Source organism: Monocercomonoides exilis, assembly GCF_001643675.1.
Source record: "Monocercomonoides exilis strain PA203 chromosome Unknown scaffold50-658552, whole genome shotgun sequence".
Classification (NCBI taxonomy): Eukaryota; Preaxostyla; order Oxymonadida; family Polymastigidae; genus Monocercomonoides; species Monocercomonoides exilis.
The window spans coordinates 570,429-597,500 of NW_027150595.1; the positions used below are offsets into that span (position 1 = coordinate 570,429).

Sequence of the window (27,072 nt, forward strand, 5' to 3'; positions counted from 1 at the left end):
AGAATATGATGAAAAAGAAATAAAATAAAGTCGTTAAGAAGGCCTTTTTTTCATCACGAGAATAGTGATTGAAAAATGAAATGAAGGCGTATTTGGTGAATGGACGTTGAAAGGAAGAAAAGCGAATGAAATAATTTTTGGATTCAATTTTGCGGAGCTGCTGATTGCACAGCTGAAATGCATCAGAAAGTCTATGCTCTGCCCCAGCAGGAAGAAACAGATCGACAAAGATGAAGCAGAAAAAAATGAGAGGAAGAAGAAGGTGGAGATGAAGGTGGAGAAGAAGGTGGAGAAGAAGGTGGAGATGAAGGTGGAGAAGAAGGTGGAGAAGAAGGTGGAGAAGAAGGTGGAGAAGAAGGTGGAGAAGAAGGTGGAGAAGAAGGTGGAGAAGAAGGTGGAGAAGAAGGTGGAGAAGAAGAAGAAGAAGAAGAAGAATATAGATTTCTATTATTATTATTATACATATGCTCATTTCCTGTCCACAGGGTGAACGATGTCTGATAGCCAATGCTGTATGACCTGCTGTCTGAAGTGACCATGCACCCATACGTGGGAATGTATTGTGAGGAGGAAGAAGAAGAAGATTTTAATGAAGAAGAAGAAGATGATGATGAAGATTTTGATGATTTCATTGAAGAAGAAAGAGAAGAAGAAGAAAGAGAAGAAGAAATTTCATCATAATTCCCATGCTCATAACCAACAGGGGGATAATACGGTTCTTCTCTTTCAATTTTGCACTCTTCTTCAGAGAAATCTCTTGAGCAAATGTTGATGAAGAACTTTTCACTGAAGCCCAGGGCATACAAGGGACCATACATGGATCGAGTATTATTGTTATCATTGGAGAAGAAGAAGGAAGAAGAGGAAGAGGAAGAGGAAGAGGAAGAGGAAGAGGAAGAGGAAGAGGAAGAGGAAGAGGAAGAGGAAGAGGAAGAGGAAGAGGAAGAGGAAGAGGAAGAGGAAGAGGAAGAGGAAGAGGAAGAGGAAGAGGAAGAGGAAGAGGAAGAGGAAGAAGAAGAAGAAAATGAAAAAGAAGAAGAAGAAGAAGAAGAGGAGGAGGAGGAAAAGGAAGAAGAAGAGGAAGAGGAAGAAGAAGAAGAAGAGGAAGAGGAAGAGGAAGAAAAAGTATTAGTAGTAGAAGAAGATGGCAAAACAATGGAAGAAGAAGAAGAAAGAGGAGGAAGAGGAGAAGCGGAAGAAGAAGAAGAAGAAGAAGAAGAGGAAAAGGAAGAGGAAAAGGAAAAGGAAGAGGAAGAGGAAGAGGAAGAGGAAGAGGAAGAGGAAGAGGAAGAAGAAGAAGAAGAAGAAGAAGAAAGAAGAAGAAGAAGAAAGAGGAGAAGAAGAAGAAAAGAAAGTGATAGAAACGAAAAAAGCAAAAACATCATCATCTTCTTCTTCTTCTATCTCCTCTTCTTCCTCTTCCTCCACAGACGCATCCTCTTTGCATTCCTCTCTTTCTTCTTCTTCCCCTTCTTCCCCTTCGCATCTGCAAGCAGACTCAGCTGAATGCAGCAGCTTTTCCATTCTGCCAATGCGTCTTCTCTCCATCCAGCTGCTGTTCAGCATTGTTCTGAGCGATTCAACAATTTTGATGGAAAGAAATAAGAAAGGCACATTCACAGGCAGATGCTGTCAAAAAAACACAGGCCAACAAATACGATGAGGATGAGCGTCTTCGCAAGTTACTGCAAGTTGCTGAGTCTGAATTGATAAGGATCTGCAAGACCAATCCGTTTTTGAGTGAATTATATTTTTTAAATTCGCAAAATTAACCAATAAATTTTCATGGAAAAGAACACAAAGAAAAAGAAGAATATGAAGTTCCAAATGAGGCAATACCATTTTTTTCAAAAAGCTTTTCTTCTCGCCTCTCTGATTGAAGCAGTCTGCCTTTCATCATTTCTTCCCAACCATTTATTTTTTATTAGCAAAAGTCAAAAGAACTTCTGTGCAACACTAAAAGTGAAAGAAAAAAGAGATAGAATAGAAAGGAAAAAATTAGAAATTATCATTGCAAAAAATGTTGCATTTGTTTTTATTTTTGATGATCTCTTTCTTTCTTTCTTTTTCTTTTGTTAATTCTTCAAAAAAAAAAAAAACATTGCAAATGCAACAATAAATTGGATAACACACTTCAATTAAATCAAACATTTCTATCGCTATCTGTTCTGTCTTTTTTGATTCGTTTCTTCTTCTTCCATGTGGCTTCGAGGTTTGCCTCGAAATCCACACAGAAATCGGTGAATCAACAACAGCCATCAAAACAACCCAAAATGATGACTTTCAACAAAATGCAACAAGCATCTTTACCGATAAATGCAAATCAAGTAGTATCGCTTTATATGATCAATTTGTTGAAATGAATTCAAAATCCCGCATGTGTTTGGTTCCGCATATTGCATTAATCTTTCTTTGCCATCTCGACTTTGTTCATCTTCTCTCAGCCTCAAAATCTTTTGGAATAGAATCTCTTTCAATGCTCGATAAACGATGCTGTCCATTGTTGCCTTGATAAATTCTCTCATGCGTTCAATTATCATGCGCCCAATCATCAAAAAAACTGCGAATTGTTGAAAGCTTGATTCCCTCCATCAATCTTCCTTCAGCTTGCACAACCCATTCGAGAAGCGAACTAATAATAAAATCATCCTGATATCTCAAAACTTTTCTCAACACTTTAAATTTGAAGCATTCACGGAAACAAGCAAACATTCTGAAATAACAGAAAAAATCATTTCTGATAAGGAAAGCTTCCAGAAAACTCTTAATGTGAGGGAAATAAGTGAAATATATATGTTTGAATTTTAATCTGCAACAACGTTTAAATGCACAGTTTAATGTGCAAATTGTTGCTTTTTTGTCTCTTCTTCGAAAAGTTCTTTTCAAAGTCCTTTCGCTTCTTCTTCATATTGCTCAGAATATTAAAATAGATATTTTTTTTGTACTCAATTCCAGACATGTGGGATATTTTTTGATACGTTCAACTATTCATCGAAATTCAATCCATTTCCATGAAATGAATTATTGTTGGTTCGATCAGACAGAAAATAAACTCTTTCGTATTTGGCTAAATACGACTAATATTGCAGCTTCTTTGCGATTTCTTTTTTAACACAGATTTTTATTAAACAAAGGAATTGAGTTTGACAATTATATTTTAATTTTGCCAATTATCAACAATGTTTGTTTTTCTGTTTGTTTTTCTGTTTTTCATTTGATATTTTGCAGCAAATTGATCTTTTCTAATAATAGCAGAATGGATATATGTGAAGAAGACAAATCCAATGATGACACTCAGGAGCCGTCTCTTGAAGATAAGTTTTCAAGTTTGTTTATTTTACTATTTTTTGAGTGTTCAGCGCTTTCCATCATAAATAAATTTATTGAAGAATTGTTTTGTGAACTGGAGCATTGCCCAGAAAGCGAGCAGAAAGTGAAAATCGAAGAAATGAATGAAATCATTGAAGAAATGAGTGAAAGAGAATTCAAATCTGTTTTCACAACAAGAATGTTCGACAAAATATACAAAATGATTGAAGAAAAGAAAATGACAATGGAAAATGCAATTTTGTTGATGAATCATGCTGGATATTGCAAGGTGCTGAAAAATTTTTGGAATCCATTCTTTGAAAAATCTTCATTGAGCAGAAGATTCGAACAGATGATTTTTGAAGAAGAAAAGAAAAAAGAAAGAAAGAACGAAAAGCTTTTTGTTGACCTTTGCGAATGTTTTGTTTTTCTGAATGGTTGCATAAATTCGAAAATGCTTTGCGTATGCGTGCCTTACCTCCTGAAAGTTGCATTGCACAAAGAGGAAAGCGAGGAGACTCAAAAAGAAGTGGAAATGGCTTTGCTAACTTTGAACGGAGTGGGATATTGTGTATGAGCACTTCTTTTTCATTTTTATTATGCTTGCTTTTTTCCCCTTTATTTCTGATTAGGAAGTGAAACAAAAAGTGTATTTGAAGGAAATTACAGAAATCATCAAACATCAGCAGAAACACAGAAATCTCACAAAACTTGCTTATCAATATGCTTGGCAGTTTTTAATAAAAAGATTTATCGAAGATAGAAATTTGGAAGATACAGTTGTGAATGAGCTGCATTTCGGAAGAGAGGCAGCAAGAGAATTGGAAGAGCTGTCAAGAAATATGGATTGGAAGAAGAAAAAAGAGGAAATGAGTAAAGAAGAAGCGAAAGAAGAATTTGCATTGATGAGATGGCTCGAAACATTGAAGATTTATTTCTTCTGTTGTCAATTGCATAATGAAGAATTTATTGGGCTTTTTTGCAGAATTGTTCAGATATATCGAGCAGCAAAGGATAATTGCAGAGATATTAGCAATCTATGCATGTATCCCTTGAGATATGCAGCAAAAAATAGATTTGTGAAAGTTGAAGTTTTATTGAAAGGAGGTGCTATTGATGTTTTTTTGGAGGAGATGCAGCGACCGAAATTGAATTACAACATAGCGTATGAATGCTTTCAATTCTTTATGAATGTTTCAAATCGATTGAAAGAAAAAACGGATAACAAAATGGAAGAAGTGAAAAGAAAGGCAACGAAAAGGAAGGTTTTTGAAAAGCTGGAGGAAGAAGGATACGAAGATACCATCACCAGCTTTTATGAAACTTTAAAGATTTTAAACGCACGACCTTATCGTACACTATCGTTGAAAATTTCAGATTATTTTGTGAATGTTTGAGGAAATACATTGTATTTTGTAACTCTTTATTTTCAATTTTCTCTTTTTTCATTCATTTCACAAAAAAGAAAACAAACGAGTTATTTTGTATCAACTGTTTTTCCATAACTTCGAAACGAGACAAAGAAATGAAAAAGATCAAAAAGAAGAAGAAGAAGAAGAAGAATGAAATTGAATTATGAATGATAAACAATTTCTGATTAAAAAACACTCAACAAGTTTCTTCCATAAGAATTTTAAATGTTGAAAATTCCACAAATCACAGTTTCAACACGAGAATTTGAAAATATAATCTGTTTTGCAATTAACCAAAGCTTCATTGATGAAATGTTATATTTGAACTTCTGCTTCATCAAAAAGGGATTTTGTCTTCTTTTTTTATTGTTGCTTGATTGCTTGTTGGAAAAGTGTTCTTGAAATTGTCTTACTCATTTTATTCAGACCTCTCACCCTCACCAACAATAAAGTGGAAGAGGATATGATATTTTTCCTCTTTCTCTTTTCCCTTCTTTTCTTTTGGCATTATTTCAACCCACCGTTCCATTGTCCAAATCAAATTGTTTTTCATTCGATGCAATTTTTCATCAAAGCATGATATCAGGCTCTTTGGAATGACTCATTCAGCAGAAAAGTGTGTACTCTCTCACTCTCTTTCATCAGTCCGTTCTTCTTTTTCTTCGTCTTCTTCCTCCTTTTTCTTCATCATCTGCTCAACAATCATGTTTGGCTTTGTTTCAATCAGTTAACAATTTTCGGTTCAATTCTTTTTTTTTCTATTTTTGTAGAAAAGAGTTATCACCAAATTTTCTTCATATTCGATTTTGTGATTTGCCTTTTTTGCCTTTTGCAGAAATTCATGAATAACTTTTTTCTGTTATTTTTTGAAAACATAAAATGAAGAATGAATACAAGTATCACATTTATTTTTATCTGATAAAAATAAATGCACAAAATAATTGATAAATAAAAGATGACAAAGCCTCAAATAAAAGTTGAAATTTGTTTTGTCTGTGATCAGACTTCCATAAGTATTTATATTGTGCTCCTTTTTTTTATTTTGACTTTCAATGCTCTTGCGATTCATTCTGCTTCTGGGGAATCTGCGCGGGGAAGAACTGACAATTTATATTTCAGGGCAAGGGGAAGATAGTGAAAATTGCGGGGAAATGGAGCATCCGTGCTTGACATGGAAATACGCTTCGAAGCAGCATCCAGCTCCGAATAAGCTGCTGTTTCTTATTCCGTCAGAAGCGTTTGGCCACCCTTCGGTTGAGCTGAAGGGCCGAAGCATCGAGATGCAATCGAAGGCAGGGGCTGGATCCACGCTGATTTATCCCAATTACGCCAAGCCGTTTCCGTTTTTCAAAATTGTTTCGACAGACTTCACGCTGAGGTCGCTAAACTTCAACACAAAGGCGTACGAAGACGGAACAATCCCGTTTCTGAGTGCGGATGAGAAATGCGCGGTGCTGCTCGAGAATATCGATTTGCGAGCAAATTCGGATGGCTCGGCTGATCCCACAAAACTGGATCCGTTTATGATCTTGAAAAGTTCGAGCATTACTGTTAAGAATTGCAATGTCGAGGATCAACGAAATTATTCGCACGAATATTCGTATGAAGAAAAAGTTGCGTGTGCATGGAACAGTGGCTGTATTGAACTGAGCGAGTGCAAAGCGAATATGGAAAACACAACGTTTCGGAATGGGGTGCGTGGGTTCATATTGCAGAGGGGCGGGTGGTTGGGGCTGGGGAACGACACGTTTGACACGTGGACATATTTGGGCTATTCCGATCTGCGCAGGACAGTGCGTTGCGAGAGCGAAGGGACCTTGAGCATTTCTGCCATAAAGACGCTGAACGGGAACGATGTGATGGATGATTTGTGGATGGACATTGGCGACTGCAAAATGGAGAAGAACGAAAACGGTGGGAAATATGTGTATTTCCACGTGAATATCTCGAATGTTTCATGGAGCTGGGCACAGAAATACGAGCTTCTGCGATTTGAGGTGGAGGGCTATGGGTTTGGTCCGTGCAGAAGCAGAATTCTGATGGGCTTCACGGTGAAGGGCGCAACAGAAAAGACAGTTGTGACGATCGAGCGTCCAGACATGTTCGACAGAAAAAAAATGACGCTGGATGTGAAAAGCAAAGAATTCGGTGGGGCGCAAAATGTGTCTTTCCAGATTGAGTATCCGTCGGGGAAGGACAACGGGGTTGGGACGGATGTGACAGCGGAATTTAGCGTGGAGCTGCCTGAGTGGCTGGATGATGGGCAGTCATTGGAGGAGAAAGAAAGAGAAGGGAGGAGAAGGAGAAGGCTGATAATAATCATTGCAGCGTCAGCTTCGGGGTTTGTGCTGGTTGTGGCAGCAGTGACAGTTGTGGTGGTTGTGCTGTTGGTGAGGAAAAGGCACAAAATGATGAATGTTGAGCACGAGCCAGAGGAGGCACAGAGCGGGCTGCTTTATCAATCAAAGGATCAAAGCAGTGGAGTTTAGATTGTTTGCCACCGATATTTGCATTTTGAGAATCTGTCGATGAACATAAACTGCTTGTTTGTGCGAGTGTTTTTATCATTGTTTGAATTGTATTTTCCTCCTTTTTTTATGTTTCGATTGGAATACGTTTTCATTGTTTTTCTTTTCTTTTTCTTTTTTTGTTTGCTTATCATGTTTTTTTTATTTTGTTTTGTGGCTGGCTGCTGTTTGTTGTATTTCTGCAGTTATGTGTTTGTATTATTTCTTTTGCTGAATGAAGTGCTGAAAAATGAACAATCCTCCATTTGCATGATGCTTGTGCTTGGACAAAATGTGCTTTGTTATTTTTGCTTTTCTGCGTTTGGCAAGCACAGCACACAAACGGACTTGTAATTGAAAGAATGAAGGATTGAAGAGTTTTATTTTTTCATTTTATTTAATTTTTTTATTTTCCTGAATTCGTTTTGGAGTTTTGTGGCTGTTTCAGCTTTTCGTTTTTTTGTTGCAGTTTTTCTGTAAAAGTGGGATTTGTCATTATTTTATTTTATTTTTCGGTTCGACGTCTGCTGATCCTTTATGTTCAGTGATGCCCTTGAAACAGCGATTTTTGTTTTCTTTTTTCGAATTGCACCTCAGAGTTGGATGGCTTTAACAATTGAACTTTGTCTGTGAATGAACCAAAAAATCGCGCAAATGGTCAACTGTTTTATTGATTGTTTTTCTTTCTTGGCAGTTTTTTGTTCAAGGCTGCCCGTCTTGAAATAATCTGCCAAAGACTGCCAATGTGTTTGTGCTGAGAAATTGCAAATAATGATATTTTGAATTATTCTGGTCTGTTTTTTATGTTATTCTGTTTTGCCCAACAATTCGAAGAGAAACAATTAACAATGCCTTCTTTTATTGATTTGTTCGATGTATTGAGCGTTTGTGGCTTGAAAGGATAATTTGTTTCAAGTCGGTCAGCGAATCGTCAACGATTGATAATCAAAAAAAGAAAAAAATAATATTCTATTTATTGTCTGAAAAATTACAATTTTTGGAATAATCTGATTTGACTTGAAAGTTGCATTCGCATGTCTTGAAGCCACAACAATCATGAAAACACAAATTCTGAAAATGACAGAACTGATAAAAACAAAAATGTTCAAAAAAAAAAAAAAAATTAAACTTTAAAGAAAACGACACTCATAAAAACAAGAATTATTGAGTCTTTCGTTTCCTTGTTCAAGAGAATTGGCAATGATCCCCAAATGGACCTGGCTGCATTTCTGGATGAAATGTTGCTCAAGGTGCTCATATTCCCAGCGCCACATGTGGGCAAGCATCTGAACGAATTCGTTCTATTTAAAGAATAACTTTGTCTTTTTGTTCATGCATTCACACACAATCACGAAATTGAAAAAGAAAACTGTTCCTGTATTTTCTCTCATTTAGCTCTGATCAGCTCCTTCAACCACAAACGTTGCAATAACCATCCGAATTCAGGCTTGGTATTGCTGTCACAAAACACACTTCTCCTTTCACCATTTCATTACCGAAGATATCAAATGGCCTCATTAATCATGCAACCAAATCAATTCTCCTTCATCAGATGCATTTCCTTTCCCCATTTCCAATTCCTCTTCCAACTGCAATGAACCCTCACCCAATTTCCAACAATTGCGCAACTTCAATCGACTTTCTTTCATTCAAAACTGACTCGTGACTTGGACAGCTGTTTTTGTCTGACTTTTGCCCACTTTCCTTTCCTTTTCCTTTTCCCCTCAGCATCAAGAGTCAACCAGCATCCAATCCAATAAAATTTAAAACCCTTTTTCAATGGACTTCGAATCCTGTAAATCTTCATGAGAAAAGTCATTCATCCTATAATTCCGTCGGTTCAGATTCACTAAGTCAATCCCCCTTTTCCCTTCAACTCACCATTCATCGCTTTCTGCCAATCTTTCGTCCTCCTCTTTTCCCTCTTTTCATTTTTTCTTCTGCACTTGAGACATGGATGCAATTATTTCCTGCTCAGCTGCACTTCCATTTTCCGAAGTCCACAAATTCTTCCTTTTGTCATGCAATTCTTGTAATTATTTGAACGTGTTCAATGGCAGTTGTTCTCCCAAGCCCTACAATCGAACAAATAAAAGAAAGAACTGTTCCGCATGAACATTGATAATATGAATTTCTCTTTTTGAGGGAATCCTTTGAACCTGGAAAAGAATCAGAATTCTCTTTCATTTCCATCATTTTTTCGATGTCTGCCTCTGTTTTCATCATGAATTTCACAAAAGCATCCACAAATACCTTCATATCAACGGAGCTGCGCAAAACAAGGCAGACCTCCAGAAGCCTTGTTTTCTTTGGAAAATATTGTGTGAATCATTCCTCAACAAAAGTCTGAAATCGTTCGTCAAAAATCTGTTTGCATTAGCCTTTTCTCATGCTGAAAAACAATTTCAATGAAAACAGCCATCATCAATCCAAATTGAAGAAAACAACAATCGTGTGTTGTGTGATCGGATGATGTTCTCATGAATTTTGATCCAACGATTTTTTCAGAATGGAAGTGATCGCAATCAGAAAAAAAGGATTTGCTTGATCTCCAAGTGAAAACAGATTTCAATTCTTGCTTGGAACATAAAAATGTTTGGATTTGTCAATGATCTCATTTATTTGATTGGATTGTTGATTTTTCTTGTGTCTGGATTGCACAATATGCAGAATGAACACAAATAATGATTATTATGATTTTTATGATTATTGTGACGATGATGATGATGATGGTAATGATTCGGATTTTGAATGTGATTATGATTATGATGAATTTGATGATGAATATGATTTTTTTGAAAATGATTATCTTGGAGAAGTTCCAGTGATTGATGAATTTCAATCAGAACTCACAGACAGATTCACAAGTTTGTGAAAGATTTTTTATTTAAAAAAATATATCATTGAGAAAATGATTTCATTTTTTTCAAAGAATTATTTTCAGAAATTGGCCAGTGCGATGAAGTTGAAAAGATGCAGAAAGTTGATGAAATGAAGAGAATTGTCAAAGAGATGAATGAGCATGTGATTAATTCCATTTTATCGAATGAAATGTTTGAAAAAACTGATGAAATGATTGAAGAAAAGAAAATGCGCTTCATTGATGCCCTTGGGCTGTTGATGCACATGAAACAATGCTGCAAAGCCCTCATCGAACCATGTGCAAACTTTGGGCAAACATCTTTTGGCAAAAGGTTGGAGAAGATGATTTTTGATGAAAATGGGAAGAAAGAAGGGAGAAACGAAAAGTTTTTGATTTATCTTTGTGAGTGCTTTCTCAATCTGAATGGTTTATCGTCCAGCATTTCAAATGAATTGCTCATGATTTTCGTTCCCTGTCTTTTCAACGTTGCTTTGAAGAAAGAGACAGATGAAGAAACCCAGAAAGAAGTGGAGATGGCATTGCTTGCTTTGGGAAACATCAAATGGAATGCAGTTTGAATTAATTAAACATTTGTGATTATGCAGCTTCTTTTTCCTTTTCTTTTTGTTTGTGTGTGTGTTTGTGTCTTTGTTAATATCAGAAAATTGAAAAAAATATTTATCTGAAAGAGATTGTTGAAATCATAAAATTCCATCAGAAGCATCACAACATGACACGAACTGCGAACAAGTCAGCTTGGGAATTTTTGTTCGACAGGTTTTGCAAGGACACAAGTTTGGAACATGTGATTGTGAATTTGCTTCAATTTCCGACTCAGGCAGTGAGCGAGTTGGAAGAGTTGAATGAAGAAATTGATTGGGGGAACAAAAATGAAGAAAAAGGAGGAAATGAAAAAGACAAGAAAGAAACCATCAAATGGTGGATTGGAAAGTTAGAGTTTATTTTTCCATTCGAAATCTCGATTGACAATTGTGAAAAGCTGGCTTGTTGTTTGATTGAACTGTGCAAAGCAGCAAGAGAGAATGAAAGAGAAATATATGAGGGATGCATCTCTGTTTTGTGCGTGATGGCTGGGGATAAATTCATCTCAATTGACGTTTTGCGAAAAAGTGGGGTTTTTGGTCTGGTTTTGGAGGAAATCTCGCGATCAACATTGAATGACAAAATTGTGGCAAATTGTTTGAGATTCTTTCTGCATATATCTGAAAGACTGAAAGAAAAAGAGTATTTTGAATCAGATGATGAAGTGAGGAAGACATTAAAGAGAGTGATATTTGAAAAGATGGAGGAAGAAGGAAACGAAGATATCATCTTAAGTTTTCAAGGTATATTGAGTTTTCTCAATGAAAAATATTATTGCAGTTCCGTATTATCGTTTAATATTTCAGATTATAATGTGAATAATTGAAGAAATATGATGAAAAAGATTTTTTTTCTTTAAGAAACCATCATAATTATCTTGTGATTTTTTGTTTCACAGAGTTTCATATTAAAGTATTATTTTATTTTATTTTTTTGATTTTTTATTTTTTTTTTTGAAAAATAGATAAATCAAAAGGTTCAGGTTGCTCAAACATCGAAGACGATGACATTCAAACAAATTTGATTCTGATGGTCTTTCCAAAAACAAAGAGACTATTTGGAAAATTTTTGGAAAATCAAAAAGAAGATACTGAAAGCATTTGATGTGATTGTCGAATGAAATAGTCAATTAAAAACTGTGACATTACGTCAGATGCGATGAAGCACATTTTTTAACATATCTGGTGATAAACTTCACAAAGATGCAATATGGGATCAACTTCACACAAGTTTTAACAATTTCAAACTTTTTCTGGATTGAAAGCCCAAAAAAATATTTGTTGACTTTGATATATTTGGAATCAGAAGGATAAAAGGTTTCAATATTGTTTCTCAGAAGAAAAACAAATGTTCTGAAAGTGGAAATGTTTTTCACGATATTGGTACTGTTTTAAACGATTAAGAAAGAATTTTGCGCATCATGAAACAATTCTTTCTGGGAATAAATTGAAATTGAGGAAAGTCAAAAGATTTGTTGTGATGTTTTCGAAAGGAACAAATGTTCTGTTCACATTGAGAATATTGGGAATGGAAAGGACAATAGTGAGATTTTTATTCGGTATCTTCAGAGATTAATGTATGGATATTTGAAATTTTCATCTAAATCAAATTAGAGGAGAATGAAAAGTGGTTGATATTGACGAGGCTGTGTGGCAGAGACGAAAATATCAGAATGGAAGAATAAATGAACAAATATGGACTGATGAGGTTGTTGAGAGGGTGGAGGAAAGTGGAAATGGCAATCATTTTGCGAATATTGTTTTTTTTTTAGAAAAAGGAAAACACCTCTTCCCTCCATTTCTGAAACAATTCGGAGAGGAACAACAATTATGAGCAATGAATGAAAAGCACACTCCACTTTGGATCATTAGGATTGCATTCATTCAACATTCTGCCATAATGAAAATTCAGTTGGTCCTGTGACAGGTGTTGTATTTATTCTGAAGAGAGCTTGTGGAGAGCTTTGCGAAAATCAAAACCTCAATATGGAGTGAGTTTGTTTTCGATTGCAGATCGTTTGGCAAAGAAACTTATGAAAACTTCTCTGATATATTAATTCCATAATTTTTCACATTTGCACGTTAAGCACAAAGCGGTGGAACAAACTTCAGCAGATTATGCTGAAGTGGAAAACGAAGATGAATATTGTTAAACACCTCAAATTGAAAATAACAAGTGTTGTTTTGAAAATGAAAAACATTTATTTCTGCTTCAATTCAAGAAAAAAAAATCTTCTGATTTCGGACTTTGCGGTTTTTATTTATTTTTTTTGAAACTTTATTCATATTTCAACTACACACATTTCAATTGATAGTTTTTCAGAAGTGTCGTTGATAAATAATCGAAAACACTTTTTTAATTTTGAATGCTAATTCACTGATGAGAAATAAATTAAAATTTTTGTGATAACTGGTGATTATTATTGAAATCATCACTTTTTTCTGGATGTTGATTTTTCAAAGATTGTTTTCCTTTGGGATGAAATTTTACCTTTAAATGCAAAATACTTCCCAATTGTTTCATAAACAAATGTTTTTGTTGAAATAAAGACGAAGATGTCTTTTATTTGCAATTTCATTTTCCAGTGTTCATTTGGGGGAAAATATGGACATTCAAGCTTTTTATGCACAGAGTATGAAAAAATTGTTTTACTTATTACTTTGTTTCTCCATCTCAGATTTCAAAATAAATTTGATTTTCATATCTATTTACAAACAACGTTGATATTATAACTAATTGTTTTGTGACATCAAACGTAATTCAAAAAATAAACCTATATTTTTAATTTTTTGTTAACAAAAAGATAATGAAAAGTGTATAATTTTTCAATGAAAATTCCTAAAGTGAAATATTTTGTCCCAATTGTTGACATTTAGAAAAAATATTCAAACAAAACATTTTGACAGAAATAAAAAGATCACAAAAACAATCACGTGTGTGTGTAATTCTTTTCAAAAATTTGCAAATGTTTGACACAAAAATAATAAAAATTCACACATCTTGATCAAATTTCTGTACCAGTTCACATTTCTTTACAAGAATGTGGATGAAAGCATAATCAAGAAATAGCTATCATGAAAGTTAAGTTTCGTGATGAATACACGAATTTGATCAAAACATAAAATTTTTGTTTTATTTGAAATTAAAACATTTGTGGTTTTTCTAAAAAAATAACTTATAGTAACTTTCATAATAGGCGGACACTTTCCTAATGGCCGGACAGTAGCCTTTTCTCAGCAGCGAATGAATGCAGAATTTTGATTTTTTCCCACATCAATCGTAAGGTGAATATGAGTATATGAAGCATTCTGAAAATACTTCATTCTTGTTCATTCATTTTTGAAAAAACAATTTTGTTTTTCGGAGAAATAGGAAATCGTTTGTTTTTCTGAATTTTTCTGAAAAACAAAATTGTTTTTTCAAAAATGAATGAACAAGAATGAAGTGTTTTCAGAATGCTTCATATACTCATATTCACCTTACGATTGATGTGGGAAAAAATCAAAATTCTGCATTCATTCGCTGCTGAGAAAAGGCTACTGTCCGGCCATTAGGAAAGTGTCCGCCTATTATGAAAGTTACTATATATTCAAATTTTTTGTTTCATTTGACAACAAAATGTTTTTTCAAACAAAAAAAAAAAATAGTTATATAAAATTAGGCACAGAAAAAGATTTTTATATTTCAAAATCTGCTAAAGAAATAATCTCAAATTGAAAACTTGGAGCACAAATTGCAGAAAGAACGTGTGTTTGAACCTCTTCAGAAAAATGTTTATTTGTTCTTATGAAAAGTCAAAATAATATAATGAACAAATCTTATGAATAAAGTGTTTCTTTTCAAAAAAAAAAAAAAAAAAAATAACACAAATTTGATAAAAACTTCTTCTATTGAAGACAATATTTCTTTTTTCATTTTCTAGATATGCTTGGATGAGATTGAAAGGAAAATAAAATAAAATAAATTAATAAATAAAGATAAAAACAAAATGGTTAATAGATAAGTACCAAAAGCTGTTGTCTTAAAAATATTTTTTCGATCAAAACAAACAGTTTCTTTTGAAAGTGTCATTTTTCCGAAAAACCCCTTTCTTTTTTGAATGTGATTATTTTTTTTTGTTTTTGAAAAGTGATAAATTGAAAATACAAAAGTTAGATTTTTGAAAAAACAAAATGAAAAAAAAAATAATTGACAAAAATTGAAGATTTTTTTCTTATTTTTTTGCGAATAGGATTGAAAGTGATAACAAGAACATCGATAATTGCATTCATGCTCTTTTATTGATCGATTCTTTTTCTAACAGTTTCAGAATCAATTCGAATTATTTGCAGATTTTTTTTAAATATAGACAACAAGGACAAACAAAAAATTAAAGGAGAGAAATATAGATTTTTTTTTTCAAACCAGTGCAAAAGAGAATTGTTGAAAGATAAAATTAATTGAAGAAAAGAGTGAGTCAGTGCTTCAATTGAAGTTTTTTTTAAAAAATTTATAAAAGAAATCTATAAAAGTTAATCAGCGAATGCTTGCTGGAATATTCAAGAAACAATGCTTTTTGTTTGGTGATAAAGCAGTACAAGTTGATGTTTCATCTTTTCTTTGCAATTTATTGTGCAATTTTGACAGCTAAGTCATCTTTTGCTTGAAGGAAGGAGGCTTCATGATGGAAGCGGAGAAAGGAAGTTTTGTATTTTGATTCAGCCGAAAACTCTCAAATGTGTAATCTTCTTCTACAACTTCTTCTTCTTCTTTTTTCTTGCATTTGCTTGAGTTCCTTTCCTTCTTCGGAAATTCCACATGAGATTGAAAAGCAGTCAATCTGTTGAATGGTAGATTCTGCAAGTGCGTTTTTCCATTCTTTTCATTGAAGATTAAAACAGCAACGCTGACTCAAACCATTACAGTTCTTTTTCACTTAAATAGCGTTTACATTCATTCTCTGGCTGTTCAGTCACCAGAAAATGCATAAAGTTTAAACAGAATTGAAAATTCCTTCTGGAATATGTGTGCAAATGCCAACAATTAACATTCTTGTGAATGCAACAGAAGATAAATCCATTCAAAACTCGAAAATATTCCTTCTTTTCCCAAAATATTTTCAACTCAAAATCCTGTTCGCACTTATTGCTTCTTCTGCTCAGTTCACTCAAAGACATCAGAAGAGAATAATCCAATCAAAAAACTAACTTTTATTTCTCTTCTGATCCCTTTTCATTTTTTATGTGGCATGCGCTCACTAATTTCTTTCCCCTTTCTCTTCCTAATTCACATTTCCACACAAACCCCAAGAACAATCATTTCTCTTCTTTTGATTTAAATATGAGAATCTTTCCTCTTCTTGTTCCACAATCACTTTCTCCTTTCCAGATGCAGCTGAACACTCAATCTCATCACATCGACAATTGCTGAATGTTAAAGCAGGTCAACAAAGCGCATTCAAAGAAATATAACTGCAAAACAAAGGAAAGATTTTTGTACTAATATTTCATCAGTGGATTTTGAAATTGCCAAGCAGTTGACGAATATATTCAAACTCTTGTAATAGTGCTGATCAAAAGAAGAAACAACGGAATTGATTTTAAATAATTCTTTTTCAAAGCAGGATCAAAAGACATATCCTGTTCTGAGACTTTTCAATCTGAAATAAACAAAATAACTGCTTCAATCGAAAAATTATTTCATTCATTTGAGAAAACTTGGGTGTCTTGTCTAACGTTCGCAAATACCTCAGAGAATACAAAATGAAGCAAGAAAATCCTTCTTCTATCAAATCTGAGTGAGAGCGATTCATATGGAATATAAAAACAAATTCTCTGGATGGCTGCACTTGAAGAAGCAGATCACGAATGTTCTTCATTTCCTGATAATGGCTGGTGCATTTAATAAAACAAGCTTCAAATTACAATCACATTTTAACAAAATTGATGGTGCTTCGAAGAATAAAATCCAGTTTCGATCGATCCGAATGTTGTTTGATTACCAAAAATCAATCGATAATTGGAGAAATCTTCGATGATGTTCCTCATTTGCTTTTGTTCGAAAATGGAATTGGAAACAATAAAGTCGCTTTCCAGGTTTGTCCGGATCGGATTGAGAATCAGGTGAGCTGAAGAAATAAATGGTGTTTGTTGGTCCGTTTTTCATTTTCTCCTTCCTTTTTTTCAAAAAATATCCAGATTTCCATGTTGCCACTTCTTTTCTGCTAAATAAGCTTCTCCACTGCATTTCCTTCTTGAATGCTATATATATTTGATTGTTCCAACTTTTTCATAAAATTCCTTCCATTTATCTTCATTCAACAAAATATTTTCTGAATTTGTTTCCATCTTTTGTTCTAATCAAAAAATTCAAAAAAAAGCATGGCACTTGCATAAGTTCTTCATTGTCAAATTGCTATACAATAATCAGCTCCATTCTCATCTTTATGCTCTGCAAAAGGAGATTGGCCATTTCAACAATAACTCGGATTCCTGCACTCTGGAGGAGATACAGATGGAAATATCTTTGAAATTAGCAGAACAATATAAAATACATTCATTCATGTATTTCCATTCAAAATGAAAATCGTTATATTTCCTTGGACAACGAATCTCAATAATTCATCAGATAGAATTTCAATATCAATGCACAGTCACCGTTGTCAACATCCATCATTGGAAATAATTCTTCTAATTCTGTAAAAAATGTTTATTAATTGATCTCTCGCTTTGTTAATGAGTATTCCTTTTGAAATATCCAAATTGATCAAAACATCCATAACAACAAACAGAAAAAACAAAGCGTTCTTTTTCTTTGAAATTACAAGTCGAAAAAGTTATCAAAAGATAGAATGGTTTGAACGCATACATTTCTTTCATCTTTTGTGAGGTTTAATTTTTCATCCGTTTTCTCCAATCCAATCAAATGAACTTTCATTGTGAATATCAAAATGGTGTTGTTTTCTGAATGAAAATTTCTACAAAAAAAAAAAAAAAAATCTGTATATAGGAGACGGACAACACAAAAATGTTCAATGGTTTGCATTCATTGTTACATTTGAACTCTTTTTGATTGGATTTCTTTTTTCTTTCTTTCTTTTTTTATGAAGAATTGTTTTATGAACTGGAGCATTGCAGGAAAGATAAACAGAGAAAGAAAATTGGAGAAATGAATGAAATAATTGATGAAATGAACGAAGAAGAACATAAATTTGTTTTCAAGACAGAACTGTATAACAAAATGAACAAAATGATTGAGAAAAAGAAAATGTCGATGGAAAATGCCACTTGGATGCTGAAGCATATTGGATATTGCAAAGCACTGAAAAATGTCTGGAATAGATGCTTTGAATATTCAACATTAAACGAAAGATTTGAGAGGATGATAATTGAAGAAGAAAAGAAAAAAGAAGAAAAAAACAAAAGGCTTTTGATTGATCTTTGCGAATTTTATGTTTTGCTGAATGATAACATTAATTCTGAAATTATTTCAATTTGCGTGCCTTGCCTTCTGAAAGTTGCATCTGACAAAGAGGAAAGTGGGGAGACTCGAAAAGAAGTGGAAATAGCTTTGCTGGCACTGAGCAACATAGAAAATTATGTTAGAACATTATTATTTCCATTTGATATTTTTCTTATTTTTCTTATTTTTCTTATTTCTAATTAGTTTTTAAGGCAAGAACTGTATTTGAAGGAAATTACAGAAATCATTGAATATCAGAAGAAGCACAGAAATCTGACACGACTTGCATATTGGTCTGTTTGGGACTTTTTGATTCACCGACTTTTGGCTGACAATAGCTTGGAAGAAGTTATTGTGAATGAGCTGCATTTTTCGAGAGAAGCAGCAAGAGAACTGGAAGAGCTGACAAGAAATGTGAATTGGAAGAAGAAAGAAGAGGAAATGAACAAAGAAGAAGCGAAAGAAAAGCTCACATTGAAGAGATGGCTCGAAACATTCTCGATTTATTTTCTCAGATGCAAATTGTGGAATGAAGAAAATGCAGGGGTAATCAATAGCATTGTTCAGGTATATCGAGCAGCAAAAGGGGATAATCACAGAGGAATTAGCGATTGGTGCACTTATCCCTTGAGAAATGCATCAGAAAATAGAGTTGTGAAAATTAATGACTTGTTGAAAGGAAGGGCTGTGGAAGCTGTTTTGGAAGAGATTCGGCAGCCAACGTTGGATGACAATGCGATGAGAAATTGCTTGTATTTCTTTTTGAATGTTTCAAAAAGATTGAAAAGGAAGACAAATAACGAAGCCAATGAAGCGAAAAGAATTGAGTTGAAAAGAAAGATATTCGAAAATATGGAAGAAGAAGGATACGAAGATACCATCACCAGCTTTCAAGAATTGTTAAGTTTCTCTTTTGAAAAAAATATTTTATTGATTTATCTTTAAATATTTCTGATTATCTTGTGAACGCTTTATAAAACAACTTTATATTTTGTTTTTCAATTTTCTCTTTTTTTATCATTTCACAAAAAAGAAAACAAATGAGTTTTTTGTATCAACTGTTTTTCCATAACTTCGAAACGAGACAAAGCAATGAAAAAGATAAAAAAGAATAAGAACAAAATGACAATTCGATAAATTAACATTTGAGAATAATATGAACTCAACAGACTATTTCATTTTGATTTTTTCTGGGTTTGAATGTGAAAGAAATGCATTTGTTATCAAAGCTTTCTTTCTATTTGTTTTCTTCTTCTTTTCAACTTATTTTCCATTGTGAATTCTTCAATTCACAATTGCAACGATGGAATTTGTAAATTTCGACAAAAAAAACCAATCCAAACATCAATAAAAATCGAATATAAGTTCATATAAATTATTTCAAATTTTGACAATTCTTCAGCAACAACAAAAGTGTGTTTTCACTTCAAATTTCTCAAAGACAGACATGCTTACAATGATGAATTATTTTCTGTGGCTATATGTTTGAAACTTAATCGTAAATTGTTAGTATCGCTTTTTTTCTTTCTTAAAACTGTGTGCAACAAATCTTTTTTAACATGCAATTTCTGTAAAATATGAAATGCTTTATTTGTAATTATTCAAATGTCTTTTTTAAAAAGCAGATAATTTTCAGACTTGAAGTGATCAAAAATAGCATAATATTAGTTGTGATTTCATAAGAAGAACTTAGAAAAGGAAATTACTGCTTTTTTTGCATCAGTCCTCGCGAACTCCATTTGTCTGAATTTTTTATGTGATTAAATTATTTTAAGATTTGGAATGTTTTGACTTTGATGTTTTTTATTGAATAATGCGCGGGATTGAAAAATTCATATGATAATTGCAAATCCGCTTTTGATGTTCAGAAAATGACAGAAAAGATGAAGAGTACAAATTTTTATTTTCGAGTCAAATTGAATTTTCAGGAATTTTCCTGCTTTTCTAATTTCTATAAAGATTTCATTTCTCAGTTGACTAATTGCCCAGCGGCAGTTCAAAAGCAGAGAATTGAAGAAGAAATTGATGTTTTGGAAAATATGAAAAAAATGGAACTTTATTATGTTCTCACAATTTCCACATTCGAAGATCTTGACAAATTGATTAAAGAAAAGAAAATATCTTTGGACAATATGATTGATTTATTGAAAGGCATCGGTCATTGCAAAGAGTTGAGCGAGGTGACGGATTCCCTTTATGAATTTTCATCATTGAGAAAAAGAATTGAGAATATAATTTTTGAAGAAAGCAAAAAGAAAAAAGAAAAGGATGAAAAATTTCTTTCTTCCCTTTGTGAATGCCAAATTCTGCTTTATGATGATTATGAAAAGTTAACAAAAGAATTTCTTGTTATTGGAGTGCCTTGTCTTTTGAAAGTTGCATTGAACAAAGATGAGAGCAATGAAACTCAAAAAGAAGTGGAATTGGCACTTCTCGCTTTGAGTTGCATTAGAGACCGTCGTGTTTGAATCACTAAATTCACTTTTATCATTTTATTTTATTTTATTTTATTTTATTTTATTTTATTTTATTTTTTGCACATTGACATTGAAAAGAAAGTGAAGAAAAGGATGTGCCGGAATGAAATCAAAGAGATCATTCAATATCATCAGGAGCACAGAAATCTGACATATCTTGCATATCAGTCAGCATGGATGATTATGGTTAATGAGTTATCCAATGAAAGCAGTTTGGAAAAAATGATAACGAAAAAACTTCATTTTGTGAGGGAATCAGCAAGAGAGCTGGGCGAAATGATAAAAAGTGTGGAATGGACGAGAAAAAAAGGGAGAGAAGGAGAGGATGTGAGAACAGAAATGAAAAAATTGAATATTATCAGGAGGTGGAGAAAAACAATTGTTTCGTATTATCGGAGTTGCACTGTGTGGAGCGAAGAAACAGCGGATTTGCTTTCAGAAGTGGTGAATTTGTGCAAAAAAGCGAAGGAATTTGCTGGCAAAGGGGAGAAGAGTTTCATCATGGACTTGTGGTGGGTGGTGAGTTCAGGTGTTGTTTGCAATGGGGATATGCTAAGAAGCGGGGTGGTTGACTTTATGCTTGGCGAAATAACAAGGGAAACGATGAGTTTGGAGCCAACATATTGTTCGGGTTTCTTTGTTGCTCTTGCAAGCAGATTGAAAAAGAAGAGCAAGAAAGAGGAGAAGAAATGGGAGAAGAAAGAGGAGAAGAAGAAAGAAGCAGAAGAATGGGTGATGAGAAGGAAGATAATTGAGAGGATGGAAGAAGAAGGATATGAAGACAGCATCATTGGAATTTTCATGGTGAAGATTTCAACTTCTGATATGTCCTGGTTTGAAGATCCTCTTTCGGATTATTTGTTCTGTTTGTAGAAAAATAGAAAATATATGAGAGAAACAAGTGTTCAAAATGAATTCTCGATTTTCTAGATTTTTCTTTTCTTTCTTTCCTTCTTTTCAACTTTATATGTAAATAGGGTCAGTTATTTATCGGTACCCTTTTTTTTTATTGGGACCTTTTTTTTTGATATGAAAAAAAATTAAATAAAAATTAAAAAAACACAAATGACGAATCCAATTTACGTATAACTTTTCTTTTTCCTTTTTTTCTTTCAATTACATTGATTTCTTCCTTTTCATTTTCATGATCATCATCTTTCACTTCAAATTTTCTCTTTATTTTTTTCATTTCAACCAAAGACTCTAACTCATTATCTTCTTTTTGCTCTTCTTTTTTCATTTCTTCAGAAGAATTCTTTTCATCATCAACTTTTTCTTCTTTTTCTTCTTTTTCTTCTTCTTTAATTCCCAAATGTTCATACCAATCATTCAGTAGCTTCTCATCAGTTATTAATTTGCCATAGAAGTCGAATCTGTTTGAATGAGTTGAAGGTTGATATTCCGATGTTTCTGGCAGCTTCATGAGAATCGGCCCAGATTCGTTATGAAGAACTCCACTCGTCGCGAAGGCTTTTTTAATGACAGCAGGTGAGAGGGCGGTATGAATTGCTTGAGGGAGAACATCCACAAGAGCTGTTCTTTTTGATGAAGATGTCGATGAAGATGGAGGTTCATATTTTGTTTGCAACTTTGTTTTCAGAACAGCGAAGACTCCTCTGTCAAGAGGCTGTGCGATATGTGTGCTGTGAGGAATGAAGGTGACGACGTCGATATTTTCTTTTTGAAATTCTCTCCAGATTGTTGGATCTGCGCGAGAAATGTGTGAGTCGATGAGAAGCAAGCAGCGAGAGTTTTCCAGTGACATGCGCTTTCTGCGATCGATTATTCCTTGAAGGAGTGTTGTAAGTGCGTATTTTTTGAATTGGTTGCACCCCATCCAACCACTTCCGTTCGGCCAGATATCCAAAGTCTGTGACAACAGTGGCTTCATTTCATCAGGAAGACTTTTGCTTGGCCATAGAATCACAGAAGGAAGTGCAAATCCATCAGCAGCCACAGCAGCGACCAGAGTAGAATTCGCCATTTTCGGTGGTTCTTTGCGAAATCCTGGATTTTCATTTTTTGGATGAACCACGCTCAGCTTAGAATTGGTAGGAACTCTCAGTGAAGACTCATCCATGTTAAATATCAGTTCTTTGCAGTATTCATTTTTTTCATGGAAGCCGTCCAGCAATGAATACCAGGGCTGCAGAACACTTTGGCACGACACCGCAAGGCGATTAACATCAACATTTTTCGGCGAACTTCTCTTTAGCTCTGGATGGCGCTTCACAAATTGGTAAGCCGTAGCCATTGAAATGTTAACGTATGGGGCGTCTTCGTCGTCTGTATCATTTATTACATTTTCCATCTAATATATTTATTAGAATTATTAATTATTTAACAACAACAAACCAGTTCGCGAACTTTCCGTATTGGCAAACAGCTTCCAGATCTTGATTCAATGATTATTTCATCCAGAACAATTTGTTCTTTGTCTCCTATAACAAATTGCGGTCTTTACACTTTTGAAACCAGCCTTTTGCTTCTCAGCGCCCGAACAGCGTTTTTGATCCTTTTTCGTGAGAATTCCATGGAGTTTATAACGTCTGTAATCCTGACAACTCCATCAACCACAATGCGCGCCATCCGTTCCAGCCGATTGTCAATCCTTCTGTAATCGAAAGATTTCATTGCAGCACGTAATTTCCTTTGTCCAGCAATTCTCTTTTGTTCCACAGCAATTTTCATTTTTTTATTATGGTTATGATCTTAAGTCCAATTAATTAATTTATTAATTTTAATTTTCAATTTTCATTGAAATTAAATTTTTATTTACATTCAATACGAATTTAAATGGTTTTATACCCCTTGTTACCCGCCTATTTATTTATTTTTTTCGATGGAAGGGATTAACCCCCCCATCTCCCCCCCATTGGAAATAGGCTTCGTATTCAAATGTAATTATCCTAATTTTCAGGGTTTGCTTATATACTGATAATGTTTATAAATATATAAAAAGTGGGAATTTTAATTTTCTTTTTAAAAATTTCGGCACTGTTAAAAAAAAAAGGTCCCGATTAATAACTGACCCTATATATGAACAAATCATTTTTTTCTCAAATTGTATAAATATTTCTTTCAATCCATTTTTTTTTTTTTTTTTTTTTTTTTTTTTTTTTTTTTTCGGAATCGTTTCTCCCACTGAAATCAATTTTCTTTTCAAAAATTATACATGTTTTGTCTTTTTTTCATTGAATTCGTAAATGTCTGGAGTTTTTTTTAATTTTCTCACTTTATTTATCAAAAAACACTTTTTATTTCTTCCTTTTGGAATAATGACATCGATTTTCATATCTCTATCCATACCACCATCTCATTCTTGTAATATCCTGAAATCTTTTTGGGAGAAGAATAAAATGCAAGTTATCAATGGAAAGTTATATTTATTTGAATGTGAAAATACGTAACAATTGAAACAAATAATTAGAAACAACATAAACTCAAATTAAAAACTGTTGTTGTGAAAATAGAAAGTTCAAAGCTTTATATTAAATCCTTTTTAGAAACACTGTCTTTATCAAAAAAAAAGTCTGATCAAATTTACCAAAACACTAATTGATAAATAAAGGTTTATCTTTTTGAAAGAAAATGATGCTTTGAGCAGCAAAAGTCTGTTTCTGTTAAAGTATTTTCATGTAATTCATTATTTACTAGAAATGTACAAGGTCAATTAGACTATTCATGCAAAGAGACTTATTCTTTTTAACTGTAGATGCTCCCTCAAATAATTATTTCGACAGAAAAAAGAATTGCTCTGTTTCAAAATTGGAAAATGATGATTTGGGGGCTTCTGTGGGCTCTTCAACTGGAATCGTTTTTTTATGCTGAAAGAAATTCTTCTGAAACGATTGTCTCATCAATTATTCTTCCTGCTGCAAAGAGTTTATTTCTAAACATTCCGTCATTAGAAACATTGAACATTTCAAAATCAAATTATAAGGATTATAATTTGGATTGTCTTGCTCTTACAATACCCAAAGATTTACAGTTCAGTTTATTCGGACTGATGAAACAAGAAGATGGAGAAAATTGTCTTGCTGAATGTGGTGTAACTCTTCAAATTGAAACAACAAAATGCAACGATGCATATTATGATTGTCTTGGAGGGCTTGCAGGAGACTGTTCGCAACAAAACGGGTTTGCTTCGTGCAAATATTCTCAGCAGCAATGTCGTCAGACAGTCGTAGAAAACTTCCAGCAGTGCCAGCAGGCCTGCGGAGTGAACGATGCTAGCTGTGACTGCACAAAGACATGTTTGCTGGACTTTGAGAAAGGGCTGAACTTCATCGACATCCAGTTTGACTCATGCCAGCTGAGCTGCAACGGAGCAGTGGAATGCATTGCACAGTGCCAAGGGGCAAGGGCGAATGACCTGAAGCTGATGGAAAAGGGCTTTGAGGAGTGCTTTTTGGCGTGCTGCGAGCCTGATGCGGGGCAGTGCGAGGAGCAGTGCGCGATGCAGAAGGAAGGGTGTTTGATGGGCTGCCAGGAGGATTATGTGGCGTGTGAGAAGGCAAACGCGGGAAAATCGGCAGATTTGATGGGCTTGGCAAAGAGAGGGAGGAGTGGGGGAGTTTATCCTCTTTCTATTTCTTCTTCTCCTTCTCTTTCTCCTCTTTCTCGTTCTCTTTCTTCTCCTTCTTCTTCATTTGCAAATCAACAGCAGAAGAAGAAGACGACGAATAGCAAAGCATATATGGCACCTACGCTTTCCTTCCTCAACTCACAAAAGTCTCCTTCATTTCTTCGCTTTTCTCCTTCTCCTTCTCCTCTTTCTTCTTCTTCTTCTTCTTCTTCTTCTCCTTCTTCTCCTTCTTCTCTTCCTCACAAAACGCCCTGTCTTCTTCCTCCTTCTCTCGCTTCTTCTCTTTTTCCTTCTTCTTCTTCTTCTTCAAAGACAAAAGATAAACAAACAATAGAAAGAATTGCGTTTAATGAGATGAATGAGAGAAATGAAAGGAAGATGAAGAAGATGATGAAGCCATTAATTGCTGAAGAAGGAGAAGGAGAAGGAGATGAAGGAGAAGAAGAAGGAAGAGAAAGAGAAAGAGAAGAAGAAAGAAGAGGAGAAAGAGAAGAATTAAAAAAGAAAGAAAGAGAAGAAGAAAATAAAGAAAATAAAGAAAGACAAGAAAGAGAAGAAGAACCAAAAGAAGAAAGAGAAGAAAGAGAAAGAGAAGAAGAAGAAGAAGAAGAAATTTCAGAAGTTTTATTAAGTTCGTTCACCACATCCATTCCATTGCCTTCTTTCTCCTCGCCCATATTCAACAGAGTAATAAGGGACAATGATGTACAATCTTTATCTTCTTCTTCTCCTTCTTCTCCTTCTCCTTCTCCTTCTCCTTCTCTTTCTCCTCTTTCTCCTCCTCCTCCTTCTTCTTCTCTTTCTCCTTCTTCTCCTTCTCCTTCTTCATCGTTATGTTCTTCTTCTTCATTAGCTTCTCCTCTTCCTCTTCCTCCTCCTTCTTCTCTTCCTTCTCCTTCTCCTTCTTCATTTTATTCTTCTCCTTCTCTTCCTTCTTCTTCTTCTTCTCCTCCTTCTTCTCCTTCTCCTTCTCATCCAATGCCATTGAATGAAGGAGAATCAATGAGTTGCACTGAAATGTACAGATTGTGCAATGAAATGGTGTGTTTCTGATGAAATTTAATGAAATTCAATGAAATTCAATGAAATTTTAATAAAATAAAATAAAAATAAAAATAAAAATAAAAAATGAATGAAATAAATAAATGAAATGAAATGGAATAAAATAAAATAAAATAAAGAAATATTCGAAGAATTATTTATTAGTTTATTAATTAATTAAATAATTTATTATTTTATTTAATTTTATTTATTTATTTTTCATTTCATTTATTTATTTTATTTTTCTATTATTGACATAAATATTTATTTATTCTTGTTAAAATATATTTTTTATTATTATTATTGTTTTTTTATTTTTTGGCAATTTTCTTTTATTTTAACATAATTTTCTATTATTTTCTATTGTTTTCTATCTATCTATCTCTATATGTATATATCCTTCTCCTCTTTCTCTCTCTTTCTCTCTCTTTCTCTCTCTTTCTCTCTCCTCATCTCCCTTTCCTTCCTTATTTCCTTCTCTTTCTCTTTCTCCTTCTCTCTTATCTTTCTTTATCTTCTCTTGTTCTTTCTCTTTCTCTTTCTCTCTCTCTCTCTTTTCTCCTTCTTCTCTCCTTCTTTCTCTCCTTCTCTCTCTCTTCTCTCTCTTCTCTCTCTCTCTCTCTCTTCTTTCTTTTTCTTTCTCTTCTCTCTCTCTCTCTTTCTCTCTCTCTCTCTCTCTCCTTATCTTTTCTCTTTTCTCCTCTTCTTCTCCTTTCTTCTCTCTCTTCTCTCTCTTCTCTCTCTCTCTCTCTCTCTCTCTCTCTCTCTCTCTCTTTCTCTCTCTCTCTCTCTCTCTCTCTCTCTCTCTCTCTCTCTCTCTTCTCCTTCCCAA

The 27,072-nt window shown here is 33.7% G+C and overlaps 6 protein-coding genes across 6 annotated transcripts in view; 4 read left to right on the forward strand and 2 right to left on the reverse strand.

Annotated features, from left to right (window-relative positions):
- Nucleotides 1-191: 191 nt before the first annotated feature.
- On the reverse strand, nt 192-632 carry MONOS_9765 (uncharacterized protein; the record flags this gene model as incomplete). Its single annotated transcript, XM_067880294.1, has 1 exon — nt 192-632. The coding sequence occupies one exon, from the start codon at nt 630-632 to the stop codon at nt 192-194; it is 441 nt and encodes a 146-aa protein (XP_067720993.1).
- A 5,141-nt stretch (nt 633-5,773) lies between these two features.
- Nucleotides 5,774-8,092, forward strand: MONOS_9763 (uncharacterized protein; the record flags this gene model as incomplete). The annotated part of the gene is made up of 1 exon (XM_067880293.1): nt 5,774-8,092. The coding sequence occupies one exon, from the start codon at nt 5,774-5,776 to the stop codon at nt 7,208-7,210; it is 1,437 nt and encodes a 478-aa protein (XP_067720994.1). The 3' UTR covers nt 7,211-8,092.
- A 9,357-nt stretch (nt 8,093-17,449) lies between these two features.
- On the forward strand, nt 17,450-19,192 carry MONOS_15408 (uncharacterized protein). The gene is made up of 4 exons (XM_067868281.1): nt 17,450-17,526; nt 17,685-17,709; nt 17,782-18,272; nt 18,339-19,192. The coding sequence occupies exons 1-4, from the start codon at nt 17,524-17,526 to the stop codon at nt 19,077-19,079; spliced, it is 1,260 nt and encodes a 419-aa protein (XP_067720995.1). The 5' UTR covers nt 17,450-17,523; the 3' UTR covers nt 19,080-19,192.
- Nucleotides 19,193-19,794: 602 nt separating this feature from the next.
- MONOS_15407 (uncharacterized protein) lies at nt 19,795-21,693 on the forward strand. Its single transcript, XM_067868280.1, has 4 exons — nt 19,795-19,875; nt 20,003-20,024; nt 20,094-20,596; nt 20,690-21,693. Exons 2-4 carry the CDS (start codon nt 20,006-20,008, stop codon nt 21,482-21,484), a joined length of 1,317 nt encoding a protein of 438 aa, XP_067720996.1. The 5' UTR covers nt 19,795-19,875; nt 20,003-20,005; the 3' UTR covers nt 21,485-21,693.
- MONOS_15406 (putative DDE superfamily endonuclease) lies at nt 21,611-22,922 on the reverse strand (the record flags this gene model as incomplete). Its single annotated transcript, XM_067868279.1, has 1 exon — nt 21,611-22,922. One exon carries the CDS (start codon nt 22,920-22,922, stop codon nt 21,663-21,665), a length of 1,260 nt encoding a protein of 419 aa, XP_067720997.1. The 3' UTR covers nt 21,611-21,662.
- Nucleotides 22,923-24,620: 1,698 nt separating this feature from the next.
- MONOS_15405fu16690fu16691 (putative DNA-directed RNA polymerase II subunit 9) overlaps nt 24,621-27,072 on the forward strand; it is a gene marked incomplete at its 5' end in the record, with an annotated part of 6,593 nt that continues 4,141 nt past the window's right edge. Inside the window, one exon of the mRNA XM_067868278.1 lies at nt 24,621-26,240. Coding sequence (XP_067720998.1) covers nt 24,621-26,240 — 1,620 coding nt within the window. The remainder of the gene's footprint in view (nt 26,241-27,072) is intronic.

Bases quoted from the DNA above. Each gene is read 5' to 3' on its own strand.
- MONOS_15408 (XM_067868281.1), top strand. The intron at 17,710-17,781 runs GTTTGCATTCAT...TTTTTTATGAAG, and splicing joins CAACACAAAAATGTTCAATG to AATTGTTTTATGAACTGGAG. The intron at 18,273-18,338 runs GTTAGAACATTA...ATTTCTAATTAG, and splicing joins TGAGCAACATAGAAAATTAT to TTTTTAAGGCAAGAACTGTA.
- MONOS_15407 (XM_067868280.1), top strand. The intron at 20,597-20,689 runs GTTTGAATCACT...GACATTGAAAAG, and splicing joins GTTGCATTAGAGACCGTCGT to AAAGTGAAGAAAAGGATGTG.